Genomic DNA, 25187 nt, shown 5'->3' with positions numbered 1-25187 from the left:
TTCAATCCAACGCATGCAGCTCAACATTTCCTCTCCAATACTGTTGGACTTGGGATGATTTGTGTTCGCTGATGGCATAACTCCTGAGAGCATCATTTACATCTGCAAACTGCCCCCAATCACTGTGTACTTCAAACAGCAAAAGCCTGCAGAGACCTTGGTAACAAACATATATATTTGCTGAAATAAATATAGGAAATATATTCATCAGCAGCAAATTAGCATTTTCTAAAGGGTCTAATGGTGAAGACCTACATGTATCTTAAGTATGGCAGGAACAATAATGTGGGCAGCAAAATCTACACTCCACATCAAGGCCAAGAGAAAGTGGCTGGCTGGTGAGGAACAAAATAAAATATGTAGTAGAAAGCTGTATACTACAGCTCAGACTGGCTAGACATAAGACTTAGCACATCACTAGTACTCTGCTGCTGTCACAGGCAGGGTAGTAAAGATGAGTTCAAGGGGGGACTGAAGCCGCCAGCTTTGTGGGTCTTCTCCCAGGGTAGGGGGCATCAGGAGGAAGCAAAAAGGTACTTTTTAGACAATTGTAATAAATGGGCAGTAGATGCCAAAATCATCAGTGACTACAGGGAAAGGTCGGATGGGGATAAGTCATGAAAGCAAAGATGAAAAGTTGGTGTTTGAGGCAAGAAAACAGGAGTCAGGACCCAAATCATTCAGGGGTAACAGTAATGGCAGCACCAGTCTTACATCTTTGGAGTAACAGAAGTCCATAAAACCTCTGGAGGATTTTGCTATATGAAACCATCTTGGAGATTTTCTATACAGAGAACTTGACAGATCCGACCTAGCTTGGAGGTGAGGTTTCTGAGAAACATGCAGATGACACGTGCCTTGGAGACATGAAGGACAGAAGGGATGGCACTGCTGTGCACAAAGGAAGAAACAAGTAGGAAGTCTGCATAACTTATTGGAAGCACACTGGCAGCCCGTTCTCTCTAGGATGTGTCCAAGATTCGTTTGGAGGGAGACAAGTCCAGAAATGAGCTGTGAGACATCAGGACAGAGTTAATGAGCTGAAATTCCTGTAAAGAGAGAAAAAAGGCACAAAGGAGGCAACAACTCCTGCAAATCCCTACACAGTGGCTAAAGAACAGACATGGTTTCTCCACCATGTACAGTAAGCACTAAATCAGAGATGTCAAGAGAAGGCCATAGCTGGCAGCTCTGAATTTCAATGGCAACTCTAAAAGGACAAAAAAAGGATTGCTGGTTCTGTTTGGGTTTTGTTTTTGTTTTTTTTTTAATGAACGCTTAAGAGTGGCTTTACTGAAAGATCAACAGTTGAGTTGATAGACCAAAAGCTGAAGAAATGAAGGGAAAAAGAAAAAAATATAATCCCCGCATTTAGGGTAATGTGTGGACATGCATTTGGACATGGCCCTGAGTGACCTGCTCTATTTAGACTCCTTTTGAGCATGGAGTTGTACCAGATACCCACTACAATCCCCTTCCAGTTTAAATCATGAGTAGATGATGCTGTAATACTGGAAGACAAGGAATCCCAACAGCTTTCAATACAATAAATAGTATCAGTAGCGAGAACAGAGGAGAACAGGGCAGCAGCTTATATCTCTGTGACTGAGGAGATCAAAATGTGCTCATCTGGAGAGATGTAAGATCTAAGAGACAGCAAGAAATGAAGGGAAAGAGTAAAGGAAGATACAGATTATGGACAAGATATGTGTTAACAAGGGCCATGAAGATGACTCCAAGAAGAGACTAGGTGAGATTTTTTTTGCATCTGCAGCAGTGAAGGAGGATGAGCTGCAGTGGGACATGGGACAGCAAGTCAGGAGAACTGTATCTTGTCCATTTTCTCTTTGAAAAGAGAAAAGCAGCAAGCTATTGTGCAGAGAAAGGAGACACAAGCTTGATGAATAGTGGTCAGGAAATGAAAAGACAGCCAGGTGACTGTTGTTTAGTTAGAGGTACAGCAGAACAGGGAAGAAAATAATCATAATTAAGGAAATCAGCCTGCTGCAGGATTTCTGCCAGTACAGTCTGGCAGCATGAGCAAATGAATTTGGGGATAAGGACCTTGTGTTTAGAGGACAAAAAAAGAGAGAGGGTTTGAAGCCTTAAACCTTCAGAGAATCAACTGCTGCAGGGCTGGGTGCGAGAAGATGAGGCCCCAGGGAGGTAAAGAGAGTTCCTGGTGACCACGAGAGGGGCTGGATGGGCTCTCAGCCAGCCAGATGCCTATCAATGGTGCCGAAGCGATTAGCAGATAACTCAGTCATGGAAAAGGCAGCATGGTCCAGTCTGTCCTATAAAAACCTAGAAACAAACGGTTAACCCCAGCACTGAGGGTGGGCCTCCTCAAAAGAAGAGAAGCCTTGAAAAAGGCTACCTTTGTCCACCAGTAGCCTGATGCATTGAAGAAAGCCATTCCAGCCATGAGGTCAGACTGCTTCACACATTGTCCCACACAATTGGGACAGCTGTAGTTTATTCCCTGATTAAATTTGACCTAAAAATGGAAAGCTCGAGCCCCAGACAAAGTTTCTGAGGGTCAGTGATAACATGGTTCAGCCTAACAAAACGTTAGTAGGTCATAAAGTACCTATAAGGAGCACGCTAAACAACGCTGCATGTAACAACCTGAATCTTTTGTGTTAAGTGAACAGATACCTTAAGTGAACACCGACATCAACGTTACAAATACATAACTTCTAATGGGAATGCTGTTTCAAAAAACCAGCTTTCAGACTTTTGTTAGGGGAGCCAAACATAAAGGTAATACGAGCTTTGCACATGAAGTCCCATTGCTGTAACAGGAGCACTGCTGCGTCTTGCAAAAGCTATGCTCAGATTGCAGCTTTGCTTAAAATAAGACCTGACTTTGTTTAGTGATAACACAATCTATTTATTTTTAAATGTTATAACGTTCAGGGTGATTACTTCCAGCCAGCCTAGTTGCTCTCCAAGATCCCAGTGGTGAGGCTGGCTCCAGCTCCCCGTTCGGAGCCCCAGCAACACCCCATGGGGACAGGGATAGGCCGGGACAACATATTTTTGCTTTAACATGCCGAGTAGTTAGAATTTTGACTGTATCACTTGCATCAACAATCAATGCAACTTACTTTGTGTTCAGAGGCTGTAACTGAAAACAGAGCCATCAGAGCCCCATTTGCCATCACCAACATAAACAGACCCTCTGCCAAGACTTGAAATGGGGAAATGATCTGTTCTAAGACTTAAAATTGATGTTAATAATAAAATCAAATTCAAAGCAGGGGTCTGGCAGACTGAAATAAAAAATATACAGTATAGGAAGAGCATACAGTCAACAAAAGTCCTTGTACTTATGAAAGAAAGAAGAGAAGAAAAGCAAACCTTTAAGAGACTAGGTCTAGAGGTCCTGCACCCATCACCCAACCCCAATGTGCCTCTGCTCTGACAATAAAGCCATTTACACAAAGGGTAGGCACTACTACTCACCTTGTAGGAGAGATTACCAGACTGCCAGCCCAGGTAACCTTTCTCATGCTGTGCTCACACCTGGATTATGAATTAATTTGTTATCGCCAGGTTACAGGGCACACAAGTACATCTCCCACTGCTAGTGCAGCCAGTACCTGTCACTGTCCCTGACGGTTAGACCCATGCAAAGTGACAAGCTTCCTATCCTGTAACAAAGCTACAAAAAAATCCAAAAGCCAGCTAAAAAGGTGGATGAAAAAAAAAAATCTGGCTTATTCCTGTGTTGCTGCTCGGCTGGTATTACTCGTTGAATGATGCTTTGCAGATGACAACTCAGTCTGTTTCAGGGTGACACAGTGTGAGCTATGAAGGTAGTTAGTCCAGTGAGATATTATTAAATGCCTGCGTGGACATGATTTCTTTCTGCAGTATATTAACCAGCTTGGTCCATGTAGTCTGAATGTTTTTTTCCACCACAGGGCACAATAATAATAGTAATAATCACACACTAGGTTTTCCACAGCCACCTTCAGCTGCTTCCACACCATCCCCCCATATAGCAAACAGCACTAGGTTTGCTCTTCAACAGAAAATATCTCCACGATGTAAAACTGCTAGTGCCTGAGAGGCTCAAGAATAGGGGCCATTACTTTAACCCAAAAAAGCAACAAAGAAAAGAGGATTTCTCATTGCATCAATATTTTTGCCCAGCATCACAGTGGGGCAGTTAAGCCATTGCTTCTGCCCCCAGTTTCCAGTGAGATGGCAGGCACAGAGCATGAAACTTTGCTCCATTTATTTTTTTTTGGCTGGGAAAGGGATGGCACTGAAAGCAAAGGTTCTGGGTTATGAGAAGTTCAATTACTTGCAGAAGCGCTCCTCAAGGCAGTCCACTACGCAGGCACTGTACCTTTGCAGAAGGGCCTCAGGTTCTTTGCTCCAGACTTTGGAAATGCAACTGTGAAGTCTTTTGGGTACAACTGATGTTATAGCTTTGGCCACAGAGACAGACTTTAGCCCATCACCCACATTCCTCAGACAACAAGAAAGCAAACCAACCTCCCCCCCCCCCAAAAAAAAAAAAAAATTGAACACACCAGGCTAAAACAGATTCTTAAACTAAATGCTATAAAAAAGGACACTGTTTTTTTGATGTCTTCCTGTCAATTTAAATGACTATTACCTGAAAAGGGTGACCTTAAAATGGTCTTTTAATACTGTAGAGCTCCTAAAAAAATAGAATTAATTAGGCATTCATACAGACAAATGGCCAGCTCCAGTCCTATACATATCTCATCCTTAATTTTGAGCGTGCCTGTGGTAGTTAATTGTGTTACTTAATGGTTGGGCAGTCATAACAAAATATGTGGAGGCTAGATGTTCATCACTAGGCTTCCCACTGGTAATAATCATTATATGCAGCCACTCAGAGGTGCTTTCATTTTTTAGTCCCAAAGGAAATACAGTCATCGATGCCTCAAGGTGGGATTCAGCTGCCCTCCATGAGGCTGGGAGCCCAGCTGTCTGCATGTTCCAGGCAGCGCTGGAGGCGACAGACAGCAAAGGAGTTTCAGCATAGGATGAATCACCCCTTGAAGGGTCACTGTGTTCCTGTAAACCTATAGACTACCAACCTCTAAGCAAAATTAGGTGGGATATGCAGCTCTTGAAAGAAATGTCTATAAATAAGAAGGGACATTGATTATTTCATGGTCTTACAGGACTATACAATTCAACTCTTAAGTGCTAATTTATCCAGTTTTAGTGTTGCTACACAATATTCCTCTTAACTCATAACCTGCTGCATTGATATGAGCAAAACTAAAGTCATCAGGACTCTGGGTTTGCTACATGTAGGAGACAACCCGTAGCCAGTGGCCAATGCTGGAGAACATCAGGGTTGGGATCCTGATGGGCAGGAGAGCTCAGAAAGGGAATCAGGTCATTGAAGGACAACATATTAGAGCAAAGTCATCCTAAAACCAGCAAGTCTATAATGGTGAATACCTTTTTTTTGCTGCTGAATAACCTGGATGACATAAATTAAATCAAAAAGTCATTATGTCCTGTTTGTTAACACTGAATCTGAAAACACGATTAAGAAAGTAACAGGTTATTAGAAATGTGTACTAAATACAAACTTGCACCAACTTCTTCTTCTAAGGATGGGAGCCTAATTTACTACATCATGGCCAAATCATGATTGTGTTAAAATCACTGGCTAATTTAAATGGCCTACCCTTCCTTTGTATTTAAATTATTCAGCATGCAAAATGAAAGCCATGAAAATATATTATTCTGTATATTTAGAGGGGTACTTATTTTAATATGCTTCTATAAGGAATTTTAACGTCTACTATTTTTAAATCACAAAGCTTTAATATTAAAGTATTCCATATTATGATGTCCCTTATAGCCACTAGGTACTGCATCCCAATACTGGGTTACTACGCATCCTTGCAGAAAACCCCCTCAATTTTCTATGCATGAAAAATTTATAAATGACAGTTACTTTATATGGAATTACAAGCCTGACACACAAGACCAAATCCATCCCTGGTATAAAAAAAAGGAGATTTGTAAAGGAGCCACATCACATGATGCTGTAGTAAGTTTGTCTAAAAATAAAAGCAGCCGTACCAGGAGATGCCATAAGCAGGCATTGGCTTTTTAATGCCATTAAATGTGATGACACTCAAGGATGTATGTTTAAATGCATGCATAGCTGTGCAAATGTTATAGGAGTTAGGCAAAGAAACCTCAACAAATGTAGACCATTTTTTACTCTTTTTTTCCCCCTATGATTACATACTGTTGTAAACCTGCTCTGAGGGTTAGCTAATACGAATTATCTTGTCTACATCACGGCTAGTTACGCAAAGCAGCTGGCAGGCTGCAAGTTCGCACGCAGCATCCCTGGCAGTAGTTTGTACTTCTGCCTCTGCATCCACCCTAGGCATCTTTACTTATTTATTTTTTTTCTAAGCAAGTCAAAAGAATTATAATTCAGTGCTGTATTTTTGAGTTCCACTTAATGCTTACAAACCTGAACAGAGCTAGCAGGAGTATTTTGATGGAAGCATTTTCCCCAGAAAATGTGTGATTTCCTCTGAAGGTCTTCTATAGGATATTTTTTTCTCCTCTCCCTATTAACACATTTAGTTTGGATTATGGATAATTTTTTTTTCCAACTGGAAACATTTATCATAAACCAGCGCTTCAGCACTTTGACAAAAGCATCACAATTTTGAGATTTTAGGATAAAATGTTTTGATTCAATCATCAACATTTATTGTTGACAGTGACATGTTGACAGAAAAGTCTTATTGTTGTTGCAAGTTGCTTACAAGTTGCTGCAGGACAGAAATAAGGTGGTTTTTTTCTGTTTTGTTTTATTTTTTCTTTTGCATAGTACAGGTATTGACTGCAAAAAAACACAAGAAGATGCTAAGGGGAAGAGCTTGGAAGATTCAGCCAGCACCAGAAGAAGCCTTCAGCTCTTTAAGGCTATTTCACACCCTCCAAATGAGAAAAGCAAACTGCAGCCTCAGGTTTATGCTCCTTTAAGTAAGCAAGAACCACCAGATCTGATCCCCGTAATCATTTCTGTCACTAACCAGTTTCACTCATCCTGGTTCATAGAAGATATATGTCCCAAATTGTGCTATTTTAAGAATTTTATAAGAATATATACTTTTATATGAATAGCGCTCAAGCAGCTTTCATATCTAGTAAAAACCTACAATATAATACCTCCATGGTATTTCCCCTGCATCACCTGTTTCAGCAATAGTGTTTTTTTCAGGCTATGGAATAATGCTAAGGCAAAAAGACATAAAAAAAAAAATTCTTGGAGAAATTTATTGCAGCAAGTGTAAGCAAATATATTCATAACTATAAACCCCCTGTATTTCTACTTTCCTCCATCTGGCACAGTTTTATTGCCCAATGTTATATCTATTTTAAACTCAGTGGGAGGAATATTGTGCTTGCTCTGTAGGACTACCTCCTCAGAGGAAAGCAAATATACAGTTTTAGTTCCCAGGCTATGATTCAATTGTAAAAAAGCCAGAGCTATTAATAAGCTGTGCTTTTATAAACTAAGAATTATTATCTTTAAGATTCAAAACAACCTGATTATTTATTAACTACATTTGAATCACAAAGTTGGCTCTAAGCATAACTTCCCTGTAGAAACTGGGGCAACTTTATTTATGTACTTTTTGTCAAAAAAGTAGTAAAATTTTGAACTTATTGCTAATTGTCTCCTAATGGCTATTTTTCCCAAAAGGAGTTTTCTGTTTGATATGACTAAATAAAAAGCCAGATATTTGTTTTCTTTTTCTCTTAGACAATAAGGCACATTGTCTAAGGCCTATTTTGTGCACAAGCCTTCTATTAATATGATTTTCTATATTCCTTCAGTAACTGATGTACTTTCATGATTATGTATTTTATGTAAACAGGCTTCTGAAATGCAAAGTGGCTGCTCAAAATGCAGCACAAGGCAGGCAATTGATAAGTCACAAAAGACTCCAATTCTGGTGTTCACTGATCTTGCTTAAGTACATAATCATTTGTTTTTCCTTCTTAACGTGATGTTTACTGTTGCTTGACTAAAGCAGTTTTTGTTCAGCATTACTATAAAATAAAGCTGCATCTCATTTCCAAGTACATTGCCCTGAAATTCAAGAAATTTGGAAGCAAGATACATAACAATAGGAAAAATCAAGCAGCTGAAAACCCCTGATTCATCATCTCACGGCTTAACTCCAGCCCTAATCCAGCTTTTTAAGTGATCATCTAAACACAGACGTTGAAAGAGCCTTTGTGGGTATGATTTTTTGTAATTACTTTCCTTGCTGTATTACTTTGGTCCTAAGGAAACCCTTTGCCTATTCAAGCCTGGAAGAGTAGTTCTGGTGTAACTCTGCCAGGCAGAGCAAATACAAAAAGCTGTGTGGCTTTTTGGGAAGGTTCACCAACACCTGCTGGACTAAGATGTTACCAGCTTTCTACATCACCAGCACACAAATTAGTAAAAAACCTCAAATTATTGACCTTAACAGCTTTTTGTCAAAATGCAGAATGATTAGCTCTAGCTCCAAATATCTTTTTACATACAAAATGTGGTTCCTCTTAAAGAAAAAGTAGGACGGAGTTCTAGAGATCTTACCAAGTCTTTTAAGATGCTAGAATCTATAGCTTGTTGCCATGCCTATAGTCTCAGACAACAGACTCTTGAGCTCTCTGCAAACCAAGAAGTCAACTGCACATCTTAGAACTTGAAGGCAACTTGTAAGAGGAGCAGATGGCCCATCCAAAAAAAAAAACAACCCACATTAAAACCAGCATTTCTTCTCATCCAGCACATTTCAACTATGGAATTAATTGCCACAGAAGGTTGTGGATTTTAAAACTGCTTGCACATGTTTGAAAAAGTAAATATAAACACACCAAAGATTATAAATTATTAAAGCCACCAAGCTCTGGTTCAGGATGTTCCTCAGCAATTGATTCTGGTTGCTGTAAAAGATGGGATGCCAGGCTAGATGGATCTTTGGTTTCATCTTGTGATCCATTCTGTATGCTTATTTAAGACAGGAAGACTCAATAATATAAACTCATTCCTGTTGGAAATGCGTAAGGTAACCTTCATCTCAGTAGTTACAATGCAGTGCTCCTAGGCAGGATTCTGTGAGAGCTAACACATCTTTCTCTGTCCCTCTGGGTCCTTTCCCCCTCATTTCTTGATATATGGGGTGGCTGAAGTTGACACAGCTTCAAAAACCCCCACATTTATTTTTGTTAGGTGACAAATGCATAGCTACGTTTTTGTGAGTTACAGCACACCCAAAAACAGGAGGGAACCTGCCAGTTCATTATAAAAGGCTTTGGATGAGTCGCTCAGTCGGGAACTTCCCATAACATCAAGAGCCTTTGATAACCCACTGAAGATGCCTGTCACAAGCTTCTGTGCAAGCCAACCTAATACTGGCCAGTGTTTTATGAAGAAATAAAGAATGAAGAATGTGTAGTTGGAGAAAGTGAAGTGACTACATCAGCAATCAATATATGCTTGCAATAATGTAATTAAACAAATTGCAGAAGCCCTTATGAAGGTTTCATAGCTTACTTTGCAACAGCAGTATGGTAAAACATCTTAATCTGTGCTAGAGTGACACCCTGTCTAAGGGCTTTGAGACCAGGGCACCCAAGCACCAGAAGCCAGCCTGGCCAGGACAGGGAAACATTCAACGCTACAATCACCACCACCACTACCTGTACCTCTTCATCTCCACAGGGCTCCTGGCTCGAAAACTACATCATCCTGAACTGAATTTCTACCCTATGGCTGTTTTTCCTTCTTTTAATTCTTTCCCCTGTTCCTAACTGGGCTGAAATAGGAACAGTGAATCTCTTTGTACTGTGACCCCAGCACAACAGGTGAACAAGGAACAGTTTTGTGCCAAGGCTGTGAGCAAGAGAAATTGCTGTAGGTGGGAAACATCCAGAATTCTCCCAGCTAGGAGCACATAGCTTATTTTCCCATCCCTTCTCCATCACAGATCCCATTTGCTTTCTTATATTGTTATTTTGCTGCTCCCCAGACTCTTTCCCAACACTCTTTGGTGGCTGGATGCCTCTTGCCCAAGCACGCTGATTTCAACAGACAGACTAGTACTTCTCCCCGCAGAAACAGAAATTAAACTATATTATCCTAGAAGATATATGTATCTTTTACATATTTATTTAATATATTTTAAACATATATATCTTACAAAGCCACCCAGAGATGTCTGCCACATACATATTTACATGACCACCTCTAAGTCATACAGTAATAAATTTTTCAAATCTTCCATCCCACTCCCTTTTCCCAAGAAAATTCAAGACATTTAGGTTAATTAGGTCAGCAGATGGTAAGGTTTTATTGGAAGCATGGTATTGTGAGGAAGGTGTCCGATGAAGATTAAATACAACTCTTATGTTTCCTGAGAATTTCAGTCAAGGACACTGAAAAAGTTTTTCTAGATACAAACCGTTCCTGCACAGTAAGGGCTGAGAGAAATGACAGGGTATTTAGGAATTTAAAACATGTTTGATACCTCCCAAAAGGTGATTTGCAATAAGCAGAAATTTGTACATGTAAAAAAAAAAGGAAGAATGGGCAATGTTTGATACCAAGAGAGTGTGAAAAATACCTTGTTTTACTGCAGATCAGTCTGAACAGGAGTATCCACTTTACAAAATAAAATAAATTTTAAATAGAATAAAATAAACGCCACTCCAGCTTGCACTTTTCCTTTCCAGGACAGTCAAGGTGGCTGTGAAGTATATAGGGCACTGGGTGTGGGTCTTGCAAAACCAAAAATATTTGAAGATGCCAGCATGCAAATCCATTTTACCATTTACCGAAATAGCTATTTTCTAACTGGTGAGAACTGGTCTTATTCCCCCAGCATTTGGACCAAGCAAATAAATCCCTGTAGTCCTTCAAAAGTTATTAGTGAGCAACAGGGGAAAAGAATTTCTGGGGAAAAGAAATTAAACAAGTAAGAAATAAGATAGAAAGGGCAAGAAAGAAAATAGCAGGGCAGCAAGGTGGGGCACTCAAACAGGTTTCCAGGTTTTGACAATTAGGTTTTTAAAGAAAAACTGGATTTTTATTTTTGTAGGGAAAAGGAGTAATGTAAAGATGAGTTTAACAGTAGCGTCATTGCAACTGCACAGAAGCAAACTCTGAATTAAAGGAGGGAGAAGAGCAGCATAAATGGGATTCCAGCACCTCTTGCAGCATTTATAGATATTTAATAAAACCTATTAATCCTGGAGTCTGACTCATAACCCTGGCTGCAGCAAGAGAAAACAACCACATATTAGAAAAAGAAACAAATTGATAGAATTGCCAGTATTCTAATGTCCTTTTTATTGATGTCTCATTCTCATCTCAGCCATCAGCTACTGGACTTTTAAAAACGTTTTCGGGATTATATTCAGTTCCTACATTAATTTATGAATAAATAACGCTCTGACATTGCTATCTCAATTAAGATTTAAAGAGGCTCTAATACTTCCCCGTGCATTACTACTTTTTTCTGATGTCTGATGACATCTATCACAGCAATTCATACTATTTTAAGCTGGAAATACAGTATAAAGTTTTTGGATGGTCAGCAAGGCAATTATCTTTTGACACTCCTATCCATACAGATATATACTGTTCTACTGCTCCTGCAAATTTTCAGTGCACAAAACATACCTCAGACATTTTGGGGAGTTAGAGGAGAGAGAGTTTCTGTAACATGGAGAAAATAACTGCACGGGAGCCTCCAGAGGCAGAGATATGAAAAGGAAATAGTACAAAATTTCTTGGAAGAAAGATGTGTTCTTACCCACGAGAGCAGGTTCTACCACCCTCATTTTCAAATCATCATGAAAGTAACAAAAAAATTTATATATAAATCTGTTACAGTATCTCAAGTATCTCTATAATTCTCACTATGTCAGAGAACCTCCTGCATGACCCAAAGACCATAATTTCTTCTTCACCTTATGCATCACAAAGACATTTTGAAAAAATAATAAAATAAATAAATGAATATATTGGTATTTTATTCTTTACAAATGAGAAGGACAAAGGGAGGACACTCTTTGACCGGGGCTTTCTGTGCCAAGCAGGAGCTTCCTCCAGCGATTTCATCCACAACCCAGCCTGCCATGACACCAAAGGCAGGAAGGCCTCCCAAATTCCCAAACCTTTTCCATACAGAGTGTCCTAAAATAATTCATACCAATTGCCAAGAAGCCTTGTCTCCTCAAACTGGCTCTCCCTCTGCTATGGTTTTGCTGGCAGTCAAGTGAATGTGTGTTTCGCTTTGGCTTAATTACATCGCAAACATATGCCCACGTGGATTTATAAATCAACACAATTGAAGATGATAAACTCTAAGTGAAAACCAAGTAATTTCATTATTTTGAAAGACAGCTCACATGGACAAATGAGCAAACTAAGCTCCTTTCAAAATAAAACTGTGTTTCCATAATACTGTTTTGCTTCGCCAGCGTCCACCCCAGCCACACTGAATTAGCTCTTCTGGTAACTGCGTTAAAAATGCTCCTCTCAAAGACAAAGTGCCATTTTCATCTTATTGCATGGAAAACATCTTTGCTAAGACCATTTGATAATTTGTGTAAGTTTAAATCAAAGCATGGCGTCCATATTTCCATTACTTTCTTTCAGTACAACGTACTCCCAGCATTTATATTTATACATCGATACATAAAATAGACATACATGCATTGTGGAGGCCAGGGCAAGCCCTGTCTCAGCTTTAGCCTGGGCTACTCTCCCAGATTCTGCCTCTCTTGCTACAACTCAGGAGACCTGAGGCTGCTGAGTGTTTAGGGATCCCCTCTTCTAAAAGCCAGCAGACTTGCCAGAGAATCCCAGCTATTGAACCTCAAGAGCTGGCCAGTTTGGTCAAAGTGTTATGGACCACGCTATGAATATTTCTTTCAAAATCCTTCTCCTTCTCACCCAGGTGGTCTCCATCGCTGCCTCTCCAAAACATCAGCCCTCTGCCATGTGCTGTCCCTCCTTTTTCCTATGGTCTGTAGCACCTCCTGGATCCCCAAACCAGGTAAAACTCACAGCACTCAAAACAACGGCTCTGTCTCAATGCAGTATGTGATGTAATGTGTAATGTAACAGTGAAGGAGGCAACGGTTCAGACCGTTCCTCTTTTGAGTAGGCCTATGGGAAACAACTTGTGAAGGAGAAAGAGCCTTCTCTTACATTGCTAAAGATAGGCTTTTCTGTCCTCTTTTCTTCCCCCATCGTTTTCTGTAAAGACTGTCCACCGCGAACTAAACCATGTTTTCCATCCAATGAGAAGGACGGATGGCTGCTCCAAAACCATCATTTCTTGAAGAGGATGGAGTGTGGTTCAGACAGATGCTCTTATGCAAGGATTCGGCTGTGTAATGCTACCAAGGAAGCATACTGTAATTATTTAGTTTTTGTACATGAGCCACAAAGTTGCATTCAGTAATTTTCCTTTGCTTATTTGAATGCATTATTTCCCTGTTGATAGAAATGATTATTGTAACAACCTTATAAAATGTTTATTTCCAATTAAGAAAACATTACCAAAAAATAACGGATTGTTAGTACACTGTAAATTTTGTATTGCTATACTGTAAATTATACATCTGCGATCTCTGCGCCAATTAGCCAGGAAGGTAAAAGTATTACTGTAAGATGACGTGGCTGATCATTTCACAACTTGTTTTGTTCCTGCTGGTGTGCAATGGGATATGGCGAAATAATGTGTGCCATCTGGTGTGAGCATTACAAAAAGAATATTGTATATCATCACTCAATGCCTACATAAGCATACATACTTCTGTGAGAGACTAGAAGAGATTTTTTTATCTGTCCTTCTGCTGTGCAGCACTACAGTGAATGGATGCTGCAACTATTATTTTATATTGTCAGAAAGAAATGTCTTAGTTGTTACGACGTCTTATACATATGAAATCACAACATGATTTAACAGCATGTAAATAAGTATTGCTAAGCAAGAACCTGTTTTGAAAAATTGGTCAAAGATAAAAAAGTAAAGAAAATACACAAAATCTTATTTTATCTTGAGCTTTCAGCCATAACTGTATTTTACAGCAGTAACACCCTAAAGGCTTCCCAAGCTGCTGAACAGTGATGCCCTATACAGTCCTGAAAGATACTAATTTATTAGAAATTTATTGACCTGCTGAATGCTTTACATTACAATATTTTCAGACTATGAAATTAAATCTAGCTACAGAACTACTGAGATTATTAGCAAACTGGAGGTATGGTACTCCAGATATGCCATCACCCTAGCAAAAAAAAGTATTGATATTATGTTTTCCTCGCATGTTGAGAACATACTCTCAATTATTAAGTTTCTGTTTAGTTTCAGAAGATCAAAGTTATTATGGATTGAATATTTAAATATATGTAGACAAGTGTTTACTGTAAATTAACTAATCTCAGACTAAGCCAGTTAGCCAAAATACTGTGTTTGAAGTGCTGAGAAATTCTCATCATCGTGGTGTTGCATGTCACTAGAACTCTTTAGGGATGCAAGGTAGGAAATTGCTTTTATTTCCTGTATCGAGTCTTCTTCAAAAGATGATTTTGTTTGGCATGCTATTGCCTGCTCTCAGTATTAGAGTGGCTGCCACCATATAGTCGGTGCTATTTTAAAAACATACCAACTCCAAGAGTTAAGTTTCTGTGAGGCTCTAAACAATAAGGAAAAAAGTGTTTCTACCTTATGTGTTTGTGGGGGGAAATCTAAAATTATAGATTTAGATTTATAGCTATAGATTTATCTCCATCGTAGTATTTAAAATGTAACCAAAATATGGATCTTTATTTAATAACCATATTATTTATATTAAGAGGTATAGATGTGATGGGGCAAGACTCAAGCTTTTGCTGGATACATCTCCCTGTCTGTCAAGAACTAACAAGAAATTTGGCCTTCCAATGTTCTGCTGCCTTCTTTTTGGAAGAAGGCTGATTTAGCAAGGATTGAGCGCGTTATCACAGCATCAAATATCAATTAATTAATTGCTGAAAAAGCAGCCAAATAGCTATTATGCACAGATAAGCACCCAGGATGGGATGACTGTCTGTCCATTAAGATGAATGGGCACTCCAAATTCCTGCCTGAAGCACATGTTTTACTATTCCTACTCTTATCCTCCCTTTGGAAATAAAGCATAGTTTTATAATAGTCATCTGTTGAATATGGATTTACAGCTTCTCTCTCTTCTAGTTCATCCCCAAAGGAAAATTTTTATATGTAACAGGTCACTCACATACAAGTCCCACCTCCACCAAAATCATATCTACACAATAAGACAATTTTAAAACCACCACCATCGCCCTGCCCCCAGCAATGTACCCCATCAAGACCATGATTATGCCCTTTTGACCTTCAAATGCATGGTCAGGGAAGAAGGTGCAAAGATAAACTATTTTATGAAGTCTACAAACATGGGAAGATCTACATTTGACCACTCAGCTGCAGAACAAACATTGTTTCCCCATTAAGCCTCCTTGTAACACGCAAGACCAAGTGACAATACCTGACTGCAAAAGCATAAACCCACTCCCAATCACTTTCCAAAATGCAAGAGCCCTCTGAAGGCTGCAAAAGTCCTTGAAAACTTATCTCAATGTAAGAGCTACATCATAAGGAGCACTTACCCTTGAAGGGCTTTTTCTCCAAACCAATCTCCCTTCTCTAGAGTACGGAGAAAGACCGGATCTTCACTGGGGGAGTCTTCACGGGTAACATTCACCTGTTGAAAAGCCAATTCCCCCCAGTATTTAGAAAACTTTCATTAACAAATAAAACCTGTTTGTTCAGAGAGGGGTTTGTCATCTCCCAGATCTCTCAGGAGAAGCTCCAGTCCCTATATCCTCTGGGAACCATGTAATTCTCCAGAGTCTTGCACTCTTCCCTCAGCATCACCAACCAACTGTGCAGGAAAATGAGCAGTTACTTTCCACTAAGGTACCTACTACTCTTGCAAAAATGCAATACTTGTGGTTTTTTGAAGGTTTTTAACTCTAAACAGGGAGCTGGCTGCACAAGCACAGTCATTGCCCATATGGAGTCAGCAGCAGAAAGAGGTTCTAAATATTGTCTGTGTTTCAGACATGGCACATGCTTCTGTTAGCTTCTTTCCGTATGATTTCTTGTGTTGCTAAGTTCACTTAAGGAAAGGAATAACAAAAATAATCTGCATTTAGACATAATTGAAACAGCTTGGAGCATTACAAAATGAAAGATGCCTCCTCTCCTTTTTACTCTCTGTCAGATTCAGTGAAGTGATAACTGCAGCTGGAGCAAAAATCATGTATTTTCATTGAAGTTAAAAGGAAAATACCACCTTAATTTTGCAGTGAAAGAGAAAAGCAATTACTGCTAATGGAGAGCAGACTTTCTACCCACTTGTAAAAGCATCGGTAGTACAACCCAGTGCAAGCCAAGCTGAAGAAGCTGGCACTGCAAGAATAGGAAGATGACTTCGCATCTATGAGTGATGATTTCCTATTGCAGGGGGGTCCTTTTTATTTTCCGTAATGAATTCAGAAGAAAAATAGTAACTGATCATCTGAACACCCTTGGCTCTGATTTCCCATGCTGGTACAGGGTATAAATCCCAGCTGCCGTGTAATGACAAAGCCTCTGCCGGGTGCTGAGGATGGCATGACATAGACATAACAAGGATGCAAAGGGCTCCATGAAAGATGAATGCTCTTGATGTAACGGCCCTCTACAAGAAACATTTCTTCCATTTCAGCTGTTATCAGAGGTAACTCATACCTCTTACAGTATGAGAAGGCAGGTGAACTACAACCTCCTGCTCTCAGTGCATGGTAGGGATCACCTCTCCCAATGTTAACCATCTATAAATCTAGTTGTCCAGTCTCTGCCTATGGTCAGTGGAGAGGGACAGGCATTTCCAAAGCCCGAGTTCCCAAAATTTAAATTGGATGAACAACTCTCTGGAGTTACCTCACATACATGGGAAAATCTCTCATCTGCTTCTCCTTTTCAGGATATTTGGCTTTTAGCAGAGCTTTTCCATATGCAAATTCACAAAGCCAAAATCTGGGACATCAGACACATCCTTTTGGATTTAGAGACATTCCAGTTTAATTGCACTATTAAATTTACAACTGTGGTCTGCACCTTCTCCCATCTCTTTCATGGATAGTAAAACCAGTGGGTTTGAGTCATTAATGAGTGCTCCGTCTACATCACACTACATTTAACATCTGCAGTGACTCATCAAAGATCAGAGGGTAAAGAAATGTGTAATGGATAAGCCTGGAACATTTGTAGCTGATGAAAAAAACCCTCAGACAAAGTTAATGCAGATTTAAGCTCTTTCTTGGTGACGTCCACTGATCCTAAGGAGCGAGTGCTAAGGGATTGCAGGAATGTGATTTCTGTGTGGTTCAAAGTGATGAGCCGTCTGAACAGCCACGGCACCAATTAAGAACCCACATGATCTGGCATTAAATTGGTGCCAGGCCATTCGTTTTAAAGAGAAAATGGTGTACAGTGGCACAGCATGGCACACATTGTCTCCAGGTAAAGGCATGGAGCAGCAGCACTTAGCAAGCAGAAGGGACTGAGCTGTTTTCATCTGATGTATTATTCAACAGATTTCTAGAGGCAGGGTGTTTTAAATACACTTTTGATTTCTATTCACTTGGACTTGAGAAAACATGCTAAAATAATAAACAAGCCCAGGAGTGGGATCAAGTGCAGAGAATGGAGTTCATGGAGAAAAAAAAAAGGATTTTGCTCCTAAAAGAACTATTCATGGAGCAAGGCCTGAAAGAAAACAGACCAGAAGTCTTTCTAAGCATTTCTGAGAGAAGTGCTGGGCTCAGAAATGTAAAAAAAGTCTTCTCTGTTTCCATGACTGTCACTACAGCCACTCTGACATAAAAGACAAGGCAGAGTTTTAGTAAGTAGCTCTTGTTGCAAAAACTCATGTGATGCTGCTGAATACAGAAAGTACATGGGAGATCTCAGGTACATGAGCTGCAGCCAGCATTTTTTGTGGCTTATTAAGCTGCCTGGGTTGGGTTTTAGCATGGCACATGGGACATTACGTGCCCCTGCTTCAGAAAGTCTCAGGCAGCATACATTGATATGTTTATCCTATATTTCATATCCATTTATTCCATGTTTCACTGCTGAGGTTCTATTCCTCCTATACTGGGCTGTATCCTTAGCATGGGTTAGTTATTACATTTGCTGTGTAGCAATTATGCCCCAATATAGGCATTAAAATTAAACACTCTCCAATTCCATCTGTCTTCTATCAGTCACTGATACCTCTTTTGCAAATCAGTACACTTGGAAGAGAAAACTGGGCAGAATTTAACTGCCTCTGTGGAAATTTCTGTCAAGCCACCAGGATCCAGCTGACGGTCTGGGAATTTTTCAGCAGCCTATGTGCATTGTTTTATTTTGGCTCCCCTTTTCTGGCCATCAGCTGTCATAGTAAGATAAAGTAGCAACGGCCAGAGATAAAGCCAGGGAGCATCTCAAGCAGGACTAGAGGGCTCTGGAGCAACGGCCATGGGCATGGGTGGTTTCATCCTGCATCCTGCAGGCAAGGTGTGAGGGCAGGTCAACAACTGTTTGCCCAGCTGGTGTCAACAGGGATTTAGTTTTTACAACCAAGGGACTCTCTCTGGAGACTGAGGAGTGCTGGGAAGGGATGGGATCCACCTGACCAAGTCGGGAAAAAGCATCATTTGCCAACAGGCTGGCCAACATGGCAAGGAGGGCTTCAAACACTCAATGGGGGAGGCACACCCTCCCATTATTTCTGCTCATTAGAAAAAAAATAAATTTGAAGTGTGTATCATGGTTGTCCTTATTCTGGGAGAAGAGGAAATACTACTTCTGAATTGAGGAAAGCAAAGGGGCATGAGGGAATACCATCAAACTGGGATTTCTGCAGTCCATGATTCTCTTTGTTTCAGAAACTTGTCCGTAACTGTCTTATTCATCTGAAAAAGACCATTTTTATTTCTGATGAAGATCTAACTCCCAGAGACAGAGAGCGAAAGATGACTGTGAAAATCTAGTTTTAGTACCCAAAAGCTAACAGCTCCCTTGGGAGACAACCCAATGGTGTGTACAACACCCACACTCTTCCTCTATGGGCGCCATGGGGTTTTTGCTACCTTTAATTATGCAAGGCCAATGTTAATATGTGCCTGGGTGTAAACATCAGACCCACGAGCCAGGAGACTGGTGCTGGCCTACTTTCAAGCATATTTATCCATTTGTGGTTTATTTTCCATGTATCACATCTCATCTGCAGTGGGAAATCACTGTGTATTCCCTTGAGTATCTCCATCCTGCTACGTGGAAAGAAGCCAAATATTTCTCAAGTGTCATAGTACTAGGCCAGCTAAAAAAATAATTAAAAAAAAAGTTGATGGAAGGAAAAAACTTGTTCTATAAAATCCCATCAGGAATCTATGAGAAAAGAGGTCAAAAAGCGTATTTTCCCTGTGAGCAGTGGAACAGAAACTTAGACCTTTTTTCCTCCCCAAGTAGAGAGCTCAGACTTCTCCAGTTTCCTATTATTTAATTTGGAGAAGCTGAGAAGTGATAGCTATGAGAATGAAGACTGGACATCAGCCTCATAAGAGGGGTACTTAGCATAGAAAACATTAAGTATTGTAGGATATACTGTTAACAAAAAAAAAAAAAAAAAAAAGAGCTTTTTGGTCATTTACTCAAAGACTCAACAACTGTTTTCAACCCCAAAGTATTCACTATGAGCACACGTGTAAAACAGCACGAGATCTATTTTTTCCCCTTCAGGCCACTCTTCCCTACCGATACAGCACCCAGAAGTTTAATTAACATCAAGTCTTGCAGCATTTGTGCCTCAGGGAGGGGAGAGAGAAAGCGCTGGCTGGCACTGCATTTCGGGAGCATATCATCACCATTGTTGTCATCATCTCATTTGCCTTCAAAGAGTGTCAACTGACCTTTCCTTTGCTGATTATAAAGAAAGTGTCCCCTCGAGCACCTTGTCGTATAATATACTCTCCATTTTCATAGTGCGTCTGTAAGAAAAAAAAGAAAAAAAAAAAAAAGACAAACAGAATCAGAGACTGTTATTCAGCAGATAGATTGGCAGTTTCGCAAGTTAACACTTATGGAAACATAACCCTGATACAATTTTATCCCAGCCTGACATTGGCCACGATTTAAAAATTGTCCTGTGTCAAGGGATATAATAATTAAAATGGAACCGTTTATGGCTTGCCCATTTTTCTTCTTATTGTGCTAGTGCCAGCTTTTGCCCAGATGAATTATCCTCACAGCCTAAATCCATTTATACTAAGTAAACCAGACAGAGGAATTTTCAACAGAGAATACGGTACATGAACCATACTGCAATAATACGCCTGTTGTAAAAACAGTTCTTTTCCTGTTTTTTCGGTTGGTTTTGGTATTTTCCCAGCTTTGCTAGCAAAGGCTTTATTCAACAAATATTTTTTTCGCTTCTCCTGTTATCACAGTAGTTTAATCCGTCTTCTTTTGCCTTATTTTGTGGAATATTCCTTGCTAAATTTATGTCACAGCTTATCAGTGTTTGCATCTAAACTTAATAGGATAGCTTCATCCCTTGTATTACCCCATCAAAATCAATATGCGTGTATACATCACCAAAAAAAAAAAAAAGTCAATGTTTTCTAAATAAAGACTCTACATTCCTATGTAGCCCCCCCCGACTCTGGCATTTTCTTCTGAGATGCTCTGCCCCCTGCAAGTTCAACAAACTTCACTGCAATAGGAAGCAGAGGCAGGGGAGTGCTAAGGGCTTCCCACCAAACATCTCTACCTACATCTCCCACTGAACACGACTGCTGTTTTTTTTAATCAAGCCCTGGCAGAGAGCTGCAGGCATCAGGTCTGTTGTGCCCCAGCACCGATCTGTAACAAAACCTCCCCCCAAATCCCCCATGTTCTGGCTGGGGTGTTGTTTGAAGCTACATTAAAGCACAACGCCTGAAAAGACCACCAGATCTTTTAATCCCAAAGTATGTATAAACAAGGATGGATCTGAGCTAAGACAGAGGAATTAATCAGAATCCTAGAATTTGGGTAAGCCTGAGATATTTTTTTTCAAGGGTCTTTTATTGACCTGTGTTTATTTATTGATTTTTATGCTCCTTTTTGGTGCTACTTGCAGCCTGATATCAGGTTTCAGTATGAAAATATATAGTCATGTAAATGCATCTGAGAAAAACAATAAATTGGTTTGGGAGCACTGGATATATGGGGTTATTAATGAAAAGTAACTGTCCTAGGAAAAAGAAAAGATATCCAAGTGAATTATAATAAAGAATTAATTAGATTAATTCTTTAAAATACATATAGTTAGGCTGTGGGCACTTACACCTTCCTAAAAAATATCTGGGTAAATAAAATCAGAAAGTCAAAGCAGGATGTTAGTAATTAATACTCTTCAGACTCTCTAGGATTAAGGAATTTTTTTAAAAAAGTTCTCTGTCAGAATAACTAGTACTGAATGTTATCATGTCAGTCTTCAGAAAAGGGACCGGAGAAAGTGGGTCAGGTAGACTAACTTGTGGGTTTGTCCTGATCCTGAACGGGATCTAAGAAGTGCAGCATTTTTCCTATTTCCATGTGCCAGAATGGGAAGAGGAGAAAAAAAGCCTGGAGGAGACCATGGACACAAACTCGTAATTTTACTTCTTATGTGGGGTGTTTCTGGAGAGAAGATTTTGAGGATGCACATTTTTGAGTATCCAGGTTGAGACTCCTTGAAAGGGCCTGATTTTATAAGGTGTTGCAATTATAATCTCTCAAGTGGAATCTTGTAGGCACCCAAAAATCAAATGATTGAAAATTCTGGTCAAAAGGTTTCCAATTTTAGCACAGGCAACTTATATTCATTAGACATATTAAACTGCTACTGCTTATATGACTTTTGTATAATTTTCAGCTGACACTGCCTTAGAGCCAACTCTCAACTTCTGGCCAATAACACATTCAATATGGCAAAACCTTCTTCCTACAAGGTCGTTTCTTGGTCTTAGTCACCAGTTACAACTACACCAACCACTCAGCGCTGAGGCTCAGCCCTGCTGTCATATCTGATTTCCACTTGTGAGTCTGCACAACCATTCCCACACAGGCTTCCACACAATATAGGGAAGGAGAACAAATCAGAGCTTTGAAGGATGTGAAGCTGCCTCTTACTTTAGCATCTCTTGCCTACTGTGTATTTTTTTCCTTCGTCTCTAATCTCATTCAAAATATTGCAAGTCCTTTTTCCAACATTCAAATCATATTCCTTTAGTCCTTCCTTGAGTGCCCAGTCATGCAGAGCTTTCATTTTGCTTGACCTCCTCTTCATTGGCACCTCTCTCCACACCCTTCCCACGGTCCACATCTTTATGTATTTCAGCCCATTTCCTTCACAGCTAATTCCACCTGGCCTTACCACAATTCTTCTTGCTTCAATCAACCTGTCCTTCCCCGTCCTCTAACAATGCTCTTCCTCTCAAATTCTCCTCTTTAACACAAATCAACTCATCCGTGTGCTTTGCCCTTTGAATTATTTCTGTCTGTTTAGATTGAAAGCACCGCACAAAGCAGGCAAAGTACGTAAGTGCTCACTTATGACACATGCGAAAAAACCAAATAATTACAAGCCTCCTGCTTTTAGCCAGCCATGTATAAGGTAGCAATACATTCCCAGGTTCACTCGGTACCATTAGACAAAGCCCCCTGACAAAGCACTTTGGCAAATGTTGTACATAATCATGGTATAGCTGATTTGTATTTTATCAACACATTTTAGCAACTCCATTTCATCTAGAGAAAACCAGTCCAAGAACAACATGAGGAAAATCAACAATTCCTACAGCTTTACAATGGTGTGGTGGCACATGCAAAGGAATAATATTTGGATTAAAATTACAAAAAAGAAAAGCAGTAAAGCAAGCAGGTTCAATGTGTCTTTACTAGCTTTAGACTGACCCCACTGCTTCTTCTGGACTTGTTTGGAAGATTAAATTCAATGGCTGAGCTCTAGCAAGCTGTTGGAAGCAAGACTCTGTTGAAGGGGATCCTTCTGATGGAGAGAAAAACAATTTGTCGCCATCTTCATAAATTATAGCTTCAAAGCTCTGCATATACTGGTCAAAGAATTTCCAGAATGTCTTTAAAATAAGTAATAAATATTTCTATCCCACCTTTGTAGTTGCATATGAACAAAAAAAAAGTTAAGCGACTAGTGTAACAGCCCAGATTTGGGCTTAGGCTTACAAATTTTACCTTCTTTTTTTTTCCAGGTTTTCTCCCAAGAGAAAGGGACTCTGGACAGAATTCTGTATTTTGAAAGGCAATACCCAACGATTAAGGCTAATTTAGTAGATTTCACTGAAACCTAAGCATGATGTAAGTTTTTGAACATATTTCTAAGACATAGCTCCTCCAGGCCACAAAAAATTAAAGCAAAATACAGAAATTAATTCCTAGCTGGAAGACCTGACCAGACTATATTAACTCTTCCTACATCTTCTTCTCTCCAGCAGAATACCAGAGCTGAAATCCAACATAAAAATGTAATGGAGAAAACCCAAACAGAAATGCGAGCTGTAGAAATACAGCTGTATGACCTGCCAAGATTAAGATAACCAGGCAGCAAAGCTAACAATTACGAGGGTCTTGTGTTTGCGGGGGAAAGAAAGGGTTATAAGTTAAGGCACCGAGGTTCCAGTTTGGCATCAAAGGCTGAGAAAGTCTGCACTCGAGCAAACAGCAATGCTAGGCTGAGAAACTACTGCTGGGAACACTCATATACCAGCAAGCCGCATATGTCTCTTTTATAAGATTTGGCAAATGCGGATAAAGACTCAGGTTCAATGAATTATAAATGCTGCAAAATTTAGAGCATTTGTCATGCTAACTACACTGCTGTTTTATAAAGCAACACCGGCCCCTTAAGGTACCTCTCCATAGAGTGAGAACTGCCTTACCACCTCTTGAATAAACCACTGGCCTCCTAGTAACCCATTTTCCTAGATAATAAAATTTTTTCCAGTCTATACCAGTAAGGGGTTGTACCCTTAAAAATGCAGGGATATCCATGGGGATGCCGAGTGCAAGCTAAGCTTGAGACCTAAATGCTCATGTGTTTATCAGAGGATAGTTAAATGCTCCAGTAAGAGGTTTCTTCTTAAGAAAGCAAGTGATAAAATAAAAAGAAGTGATAAAAAAAGTATCTCTGTTTTTCTGCTTTTTTGGCACATGCAAGAAATCTGAAATTAAAGATTGAAAGTTTCCTTAAAAAGAAATTCTTCCATTAATATCCATGGCCTTGATTCCAGTATCTGTCCTATACATGGTTTAACTCCTATAAGCATTTAAATACTTGTAAAATAAAGGTTTCAAGTCTTCCCAGTGAGGCTCAACTCTGAGCTCAAAGCCACGGCACTGTATTTACAGAAAGAATGTCAGGCAGGAAAAAAACCCAAAAAAACCAGAAAGCCCTAATTAGCTTTCTCAGGGAAAGAAGAACAGGTCTTTAACCAAAATGTTTTAACAGGAAACAAACCTGAAACATGTTTAAGCAAGAGAAAGTCATGTACATATTACAGAAACTCAAATTGCCTTTAGATTTACTTCATCAACACTGAGGCAAGCCTGACAGGAGGAGGGAAAATTAAAAAAATGAAATTAGAGAGCCAGCCCAATTAGTATTTCAAAGTTCCTGGAGCATTTCTCAACTGCCATAAGTCAGCACAGTGGCAGCAGAGCACTTCCAGCACCTCAGACCAGCCCACCCTCTGACCTCTGAACTTTTTATTTCTCTATTAACTCCTTCCCCCCCATGCCCTAAGAATTCCACATAATGCCAACTTGTTAACTCTTGGATCCTTGCCTCAGGCCACTGCCAGCTTCTGGTCTCTTGTACAGCATTAAACAAAAATTTTCAGGAGCACCTTATTTTTAACCTGTGATAACACCTTTTGTGATTTAACACTAAATTAAGGAGCTGTGCTAATAATTGTTTTGTTTGTTGGGTTTTGTTTTTGTTTTTGTTTTTTTTTAATCTGTTTTATCACAAGCTAATACAGCATGCTA

General features: G+C 39.7%; 1 protein-coding gene across 2 annotated transcripts in view; it reads right to left on the bottom strand.

Moving 5' to 3' along the window:
• The window catches only part of PRKG1 (protein kinase cGMP-dependent 1), a 504212-nt gene that overhangs the window by 106164 nt on the left and 372861 nt on the right, over positions 1 to 25187 (bottom strand). For both annotated transcript variants that reach the window (XM_040607240.1, XM_040607238.1), the window contains exons 6-7: positions 20051 to 20128; positions 15716 to 15810 (exon numbers count right to left, since the gene is read on the bottom strand). In XM_040607240.1, coding sequence (XP_040463174.1) covers positions 15716 to 15810; positions 20051 to 20128 — 173 coding nt within the window. The remainder of the gene's footprint in view (positions 1 to 15715; positions 15811 to 20050; positions 20129 to 25187) is intronic.

This window comes from Falco naumanni, chromosome 9, assembly GCF_017639655.2.
Source record: "Falco naumanni isolate bFalNau1 chromosome 9, bFalNau1.pat, whole genome shotgun sequence".
Classification (NCBI taxonomy): domain Eukaryota; kingdom Metazoa; phylum Chordata; class Aves; order Falconiformes; family Falconidae; genus Falco; species Falco naumanni.
Note: the sequence above shows the minus strand (reverse complement) of the source record. Positions and strands in the feature narration are given on the sequence as shown.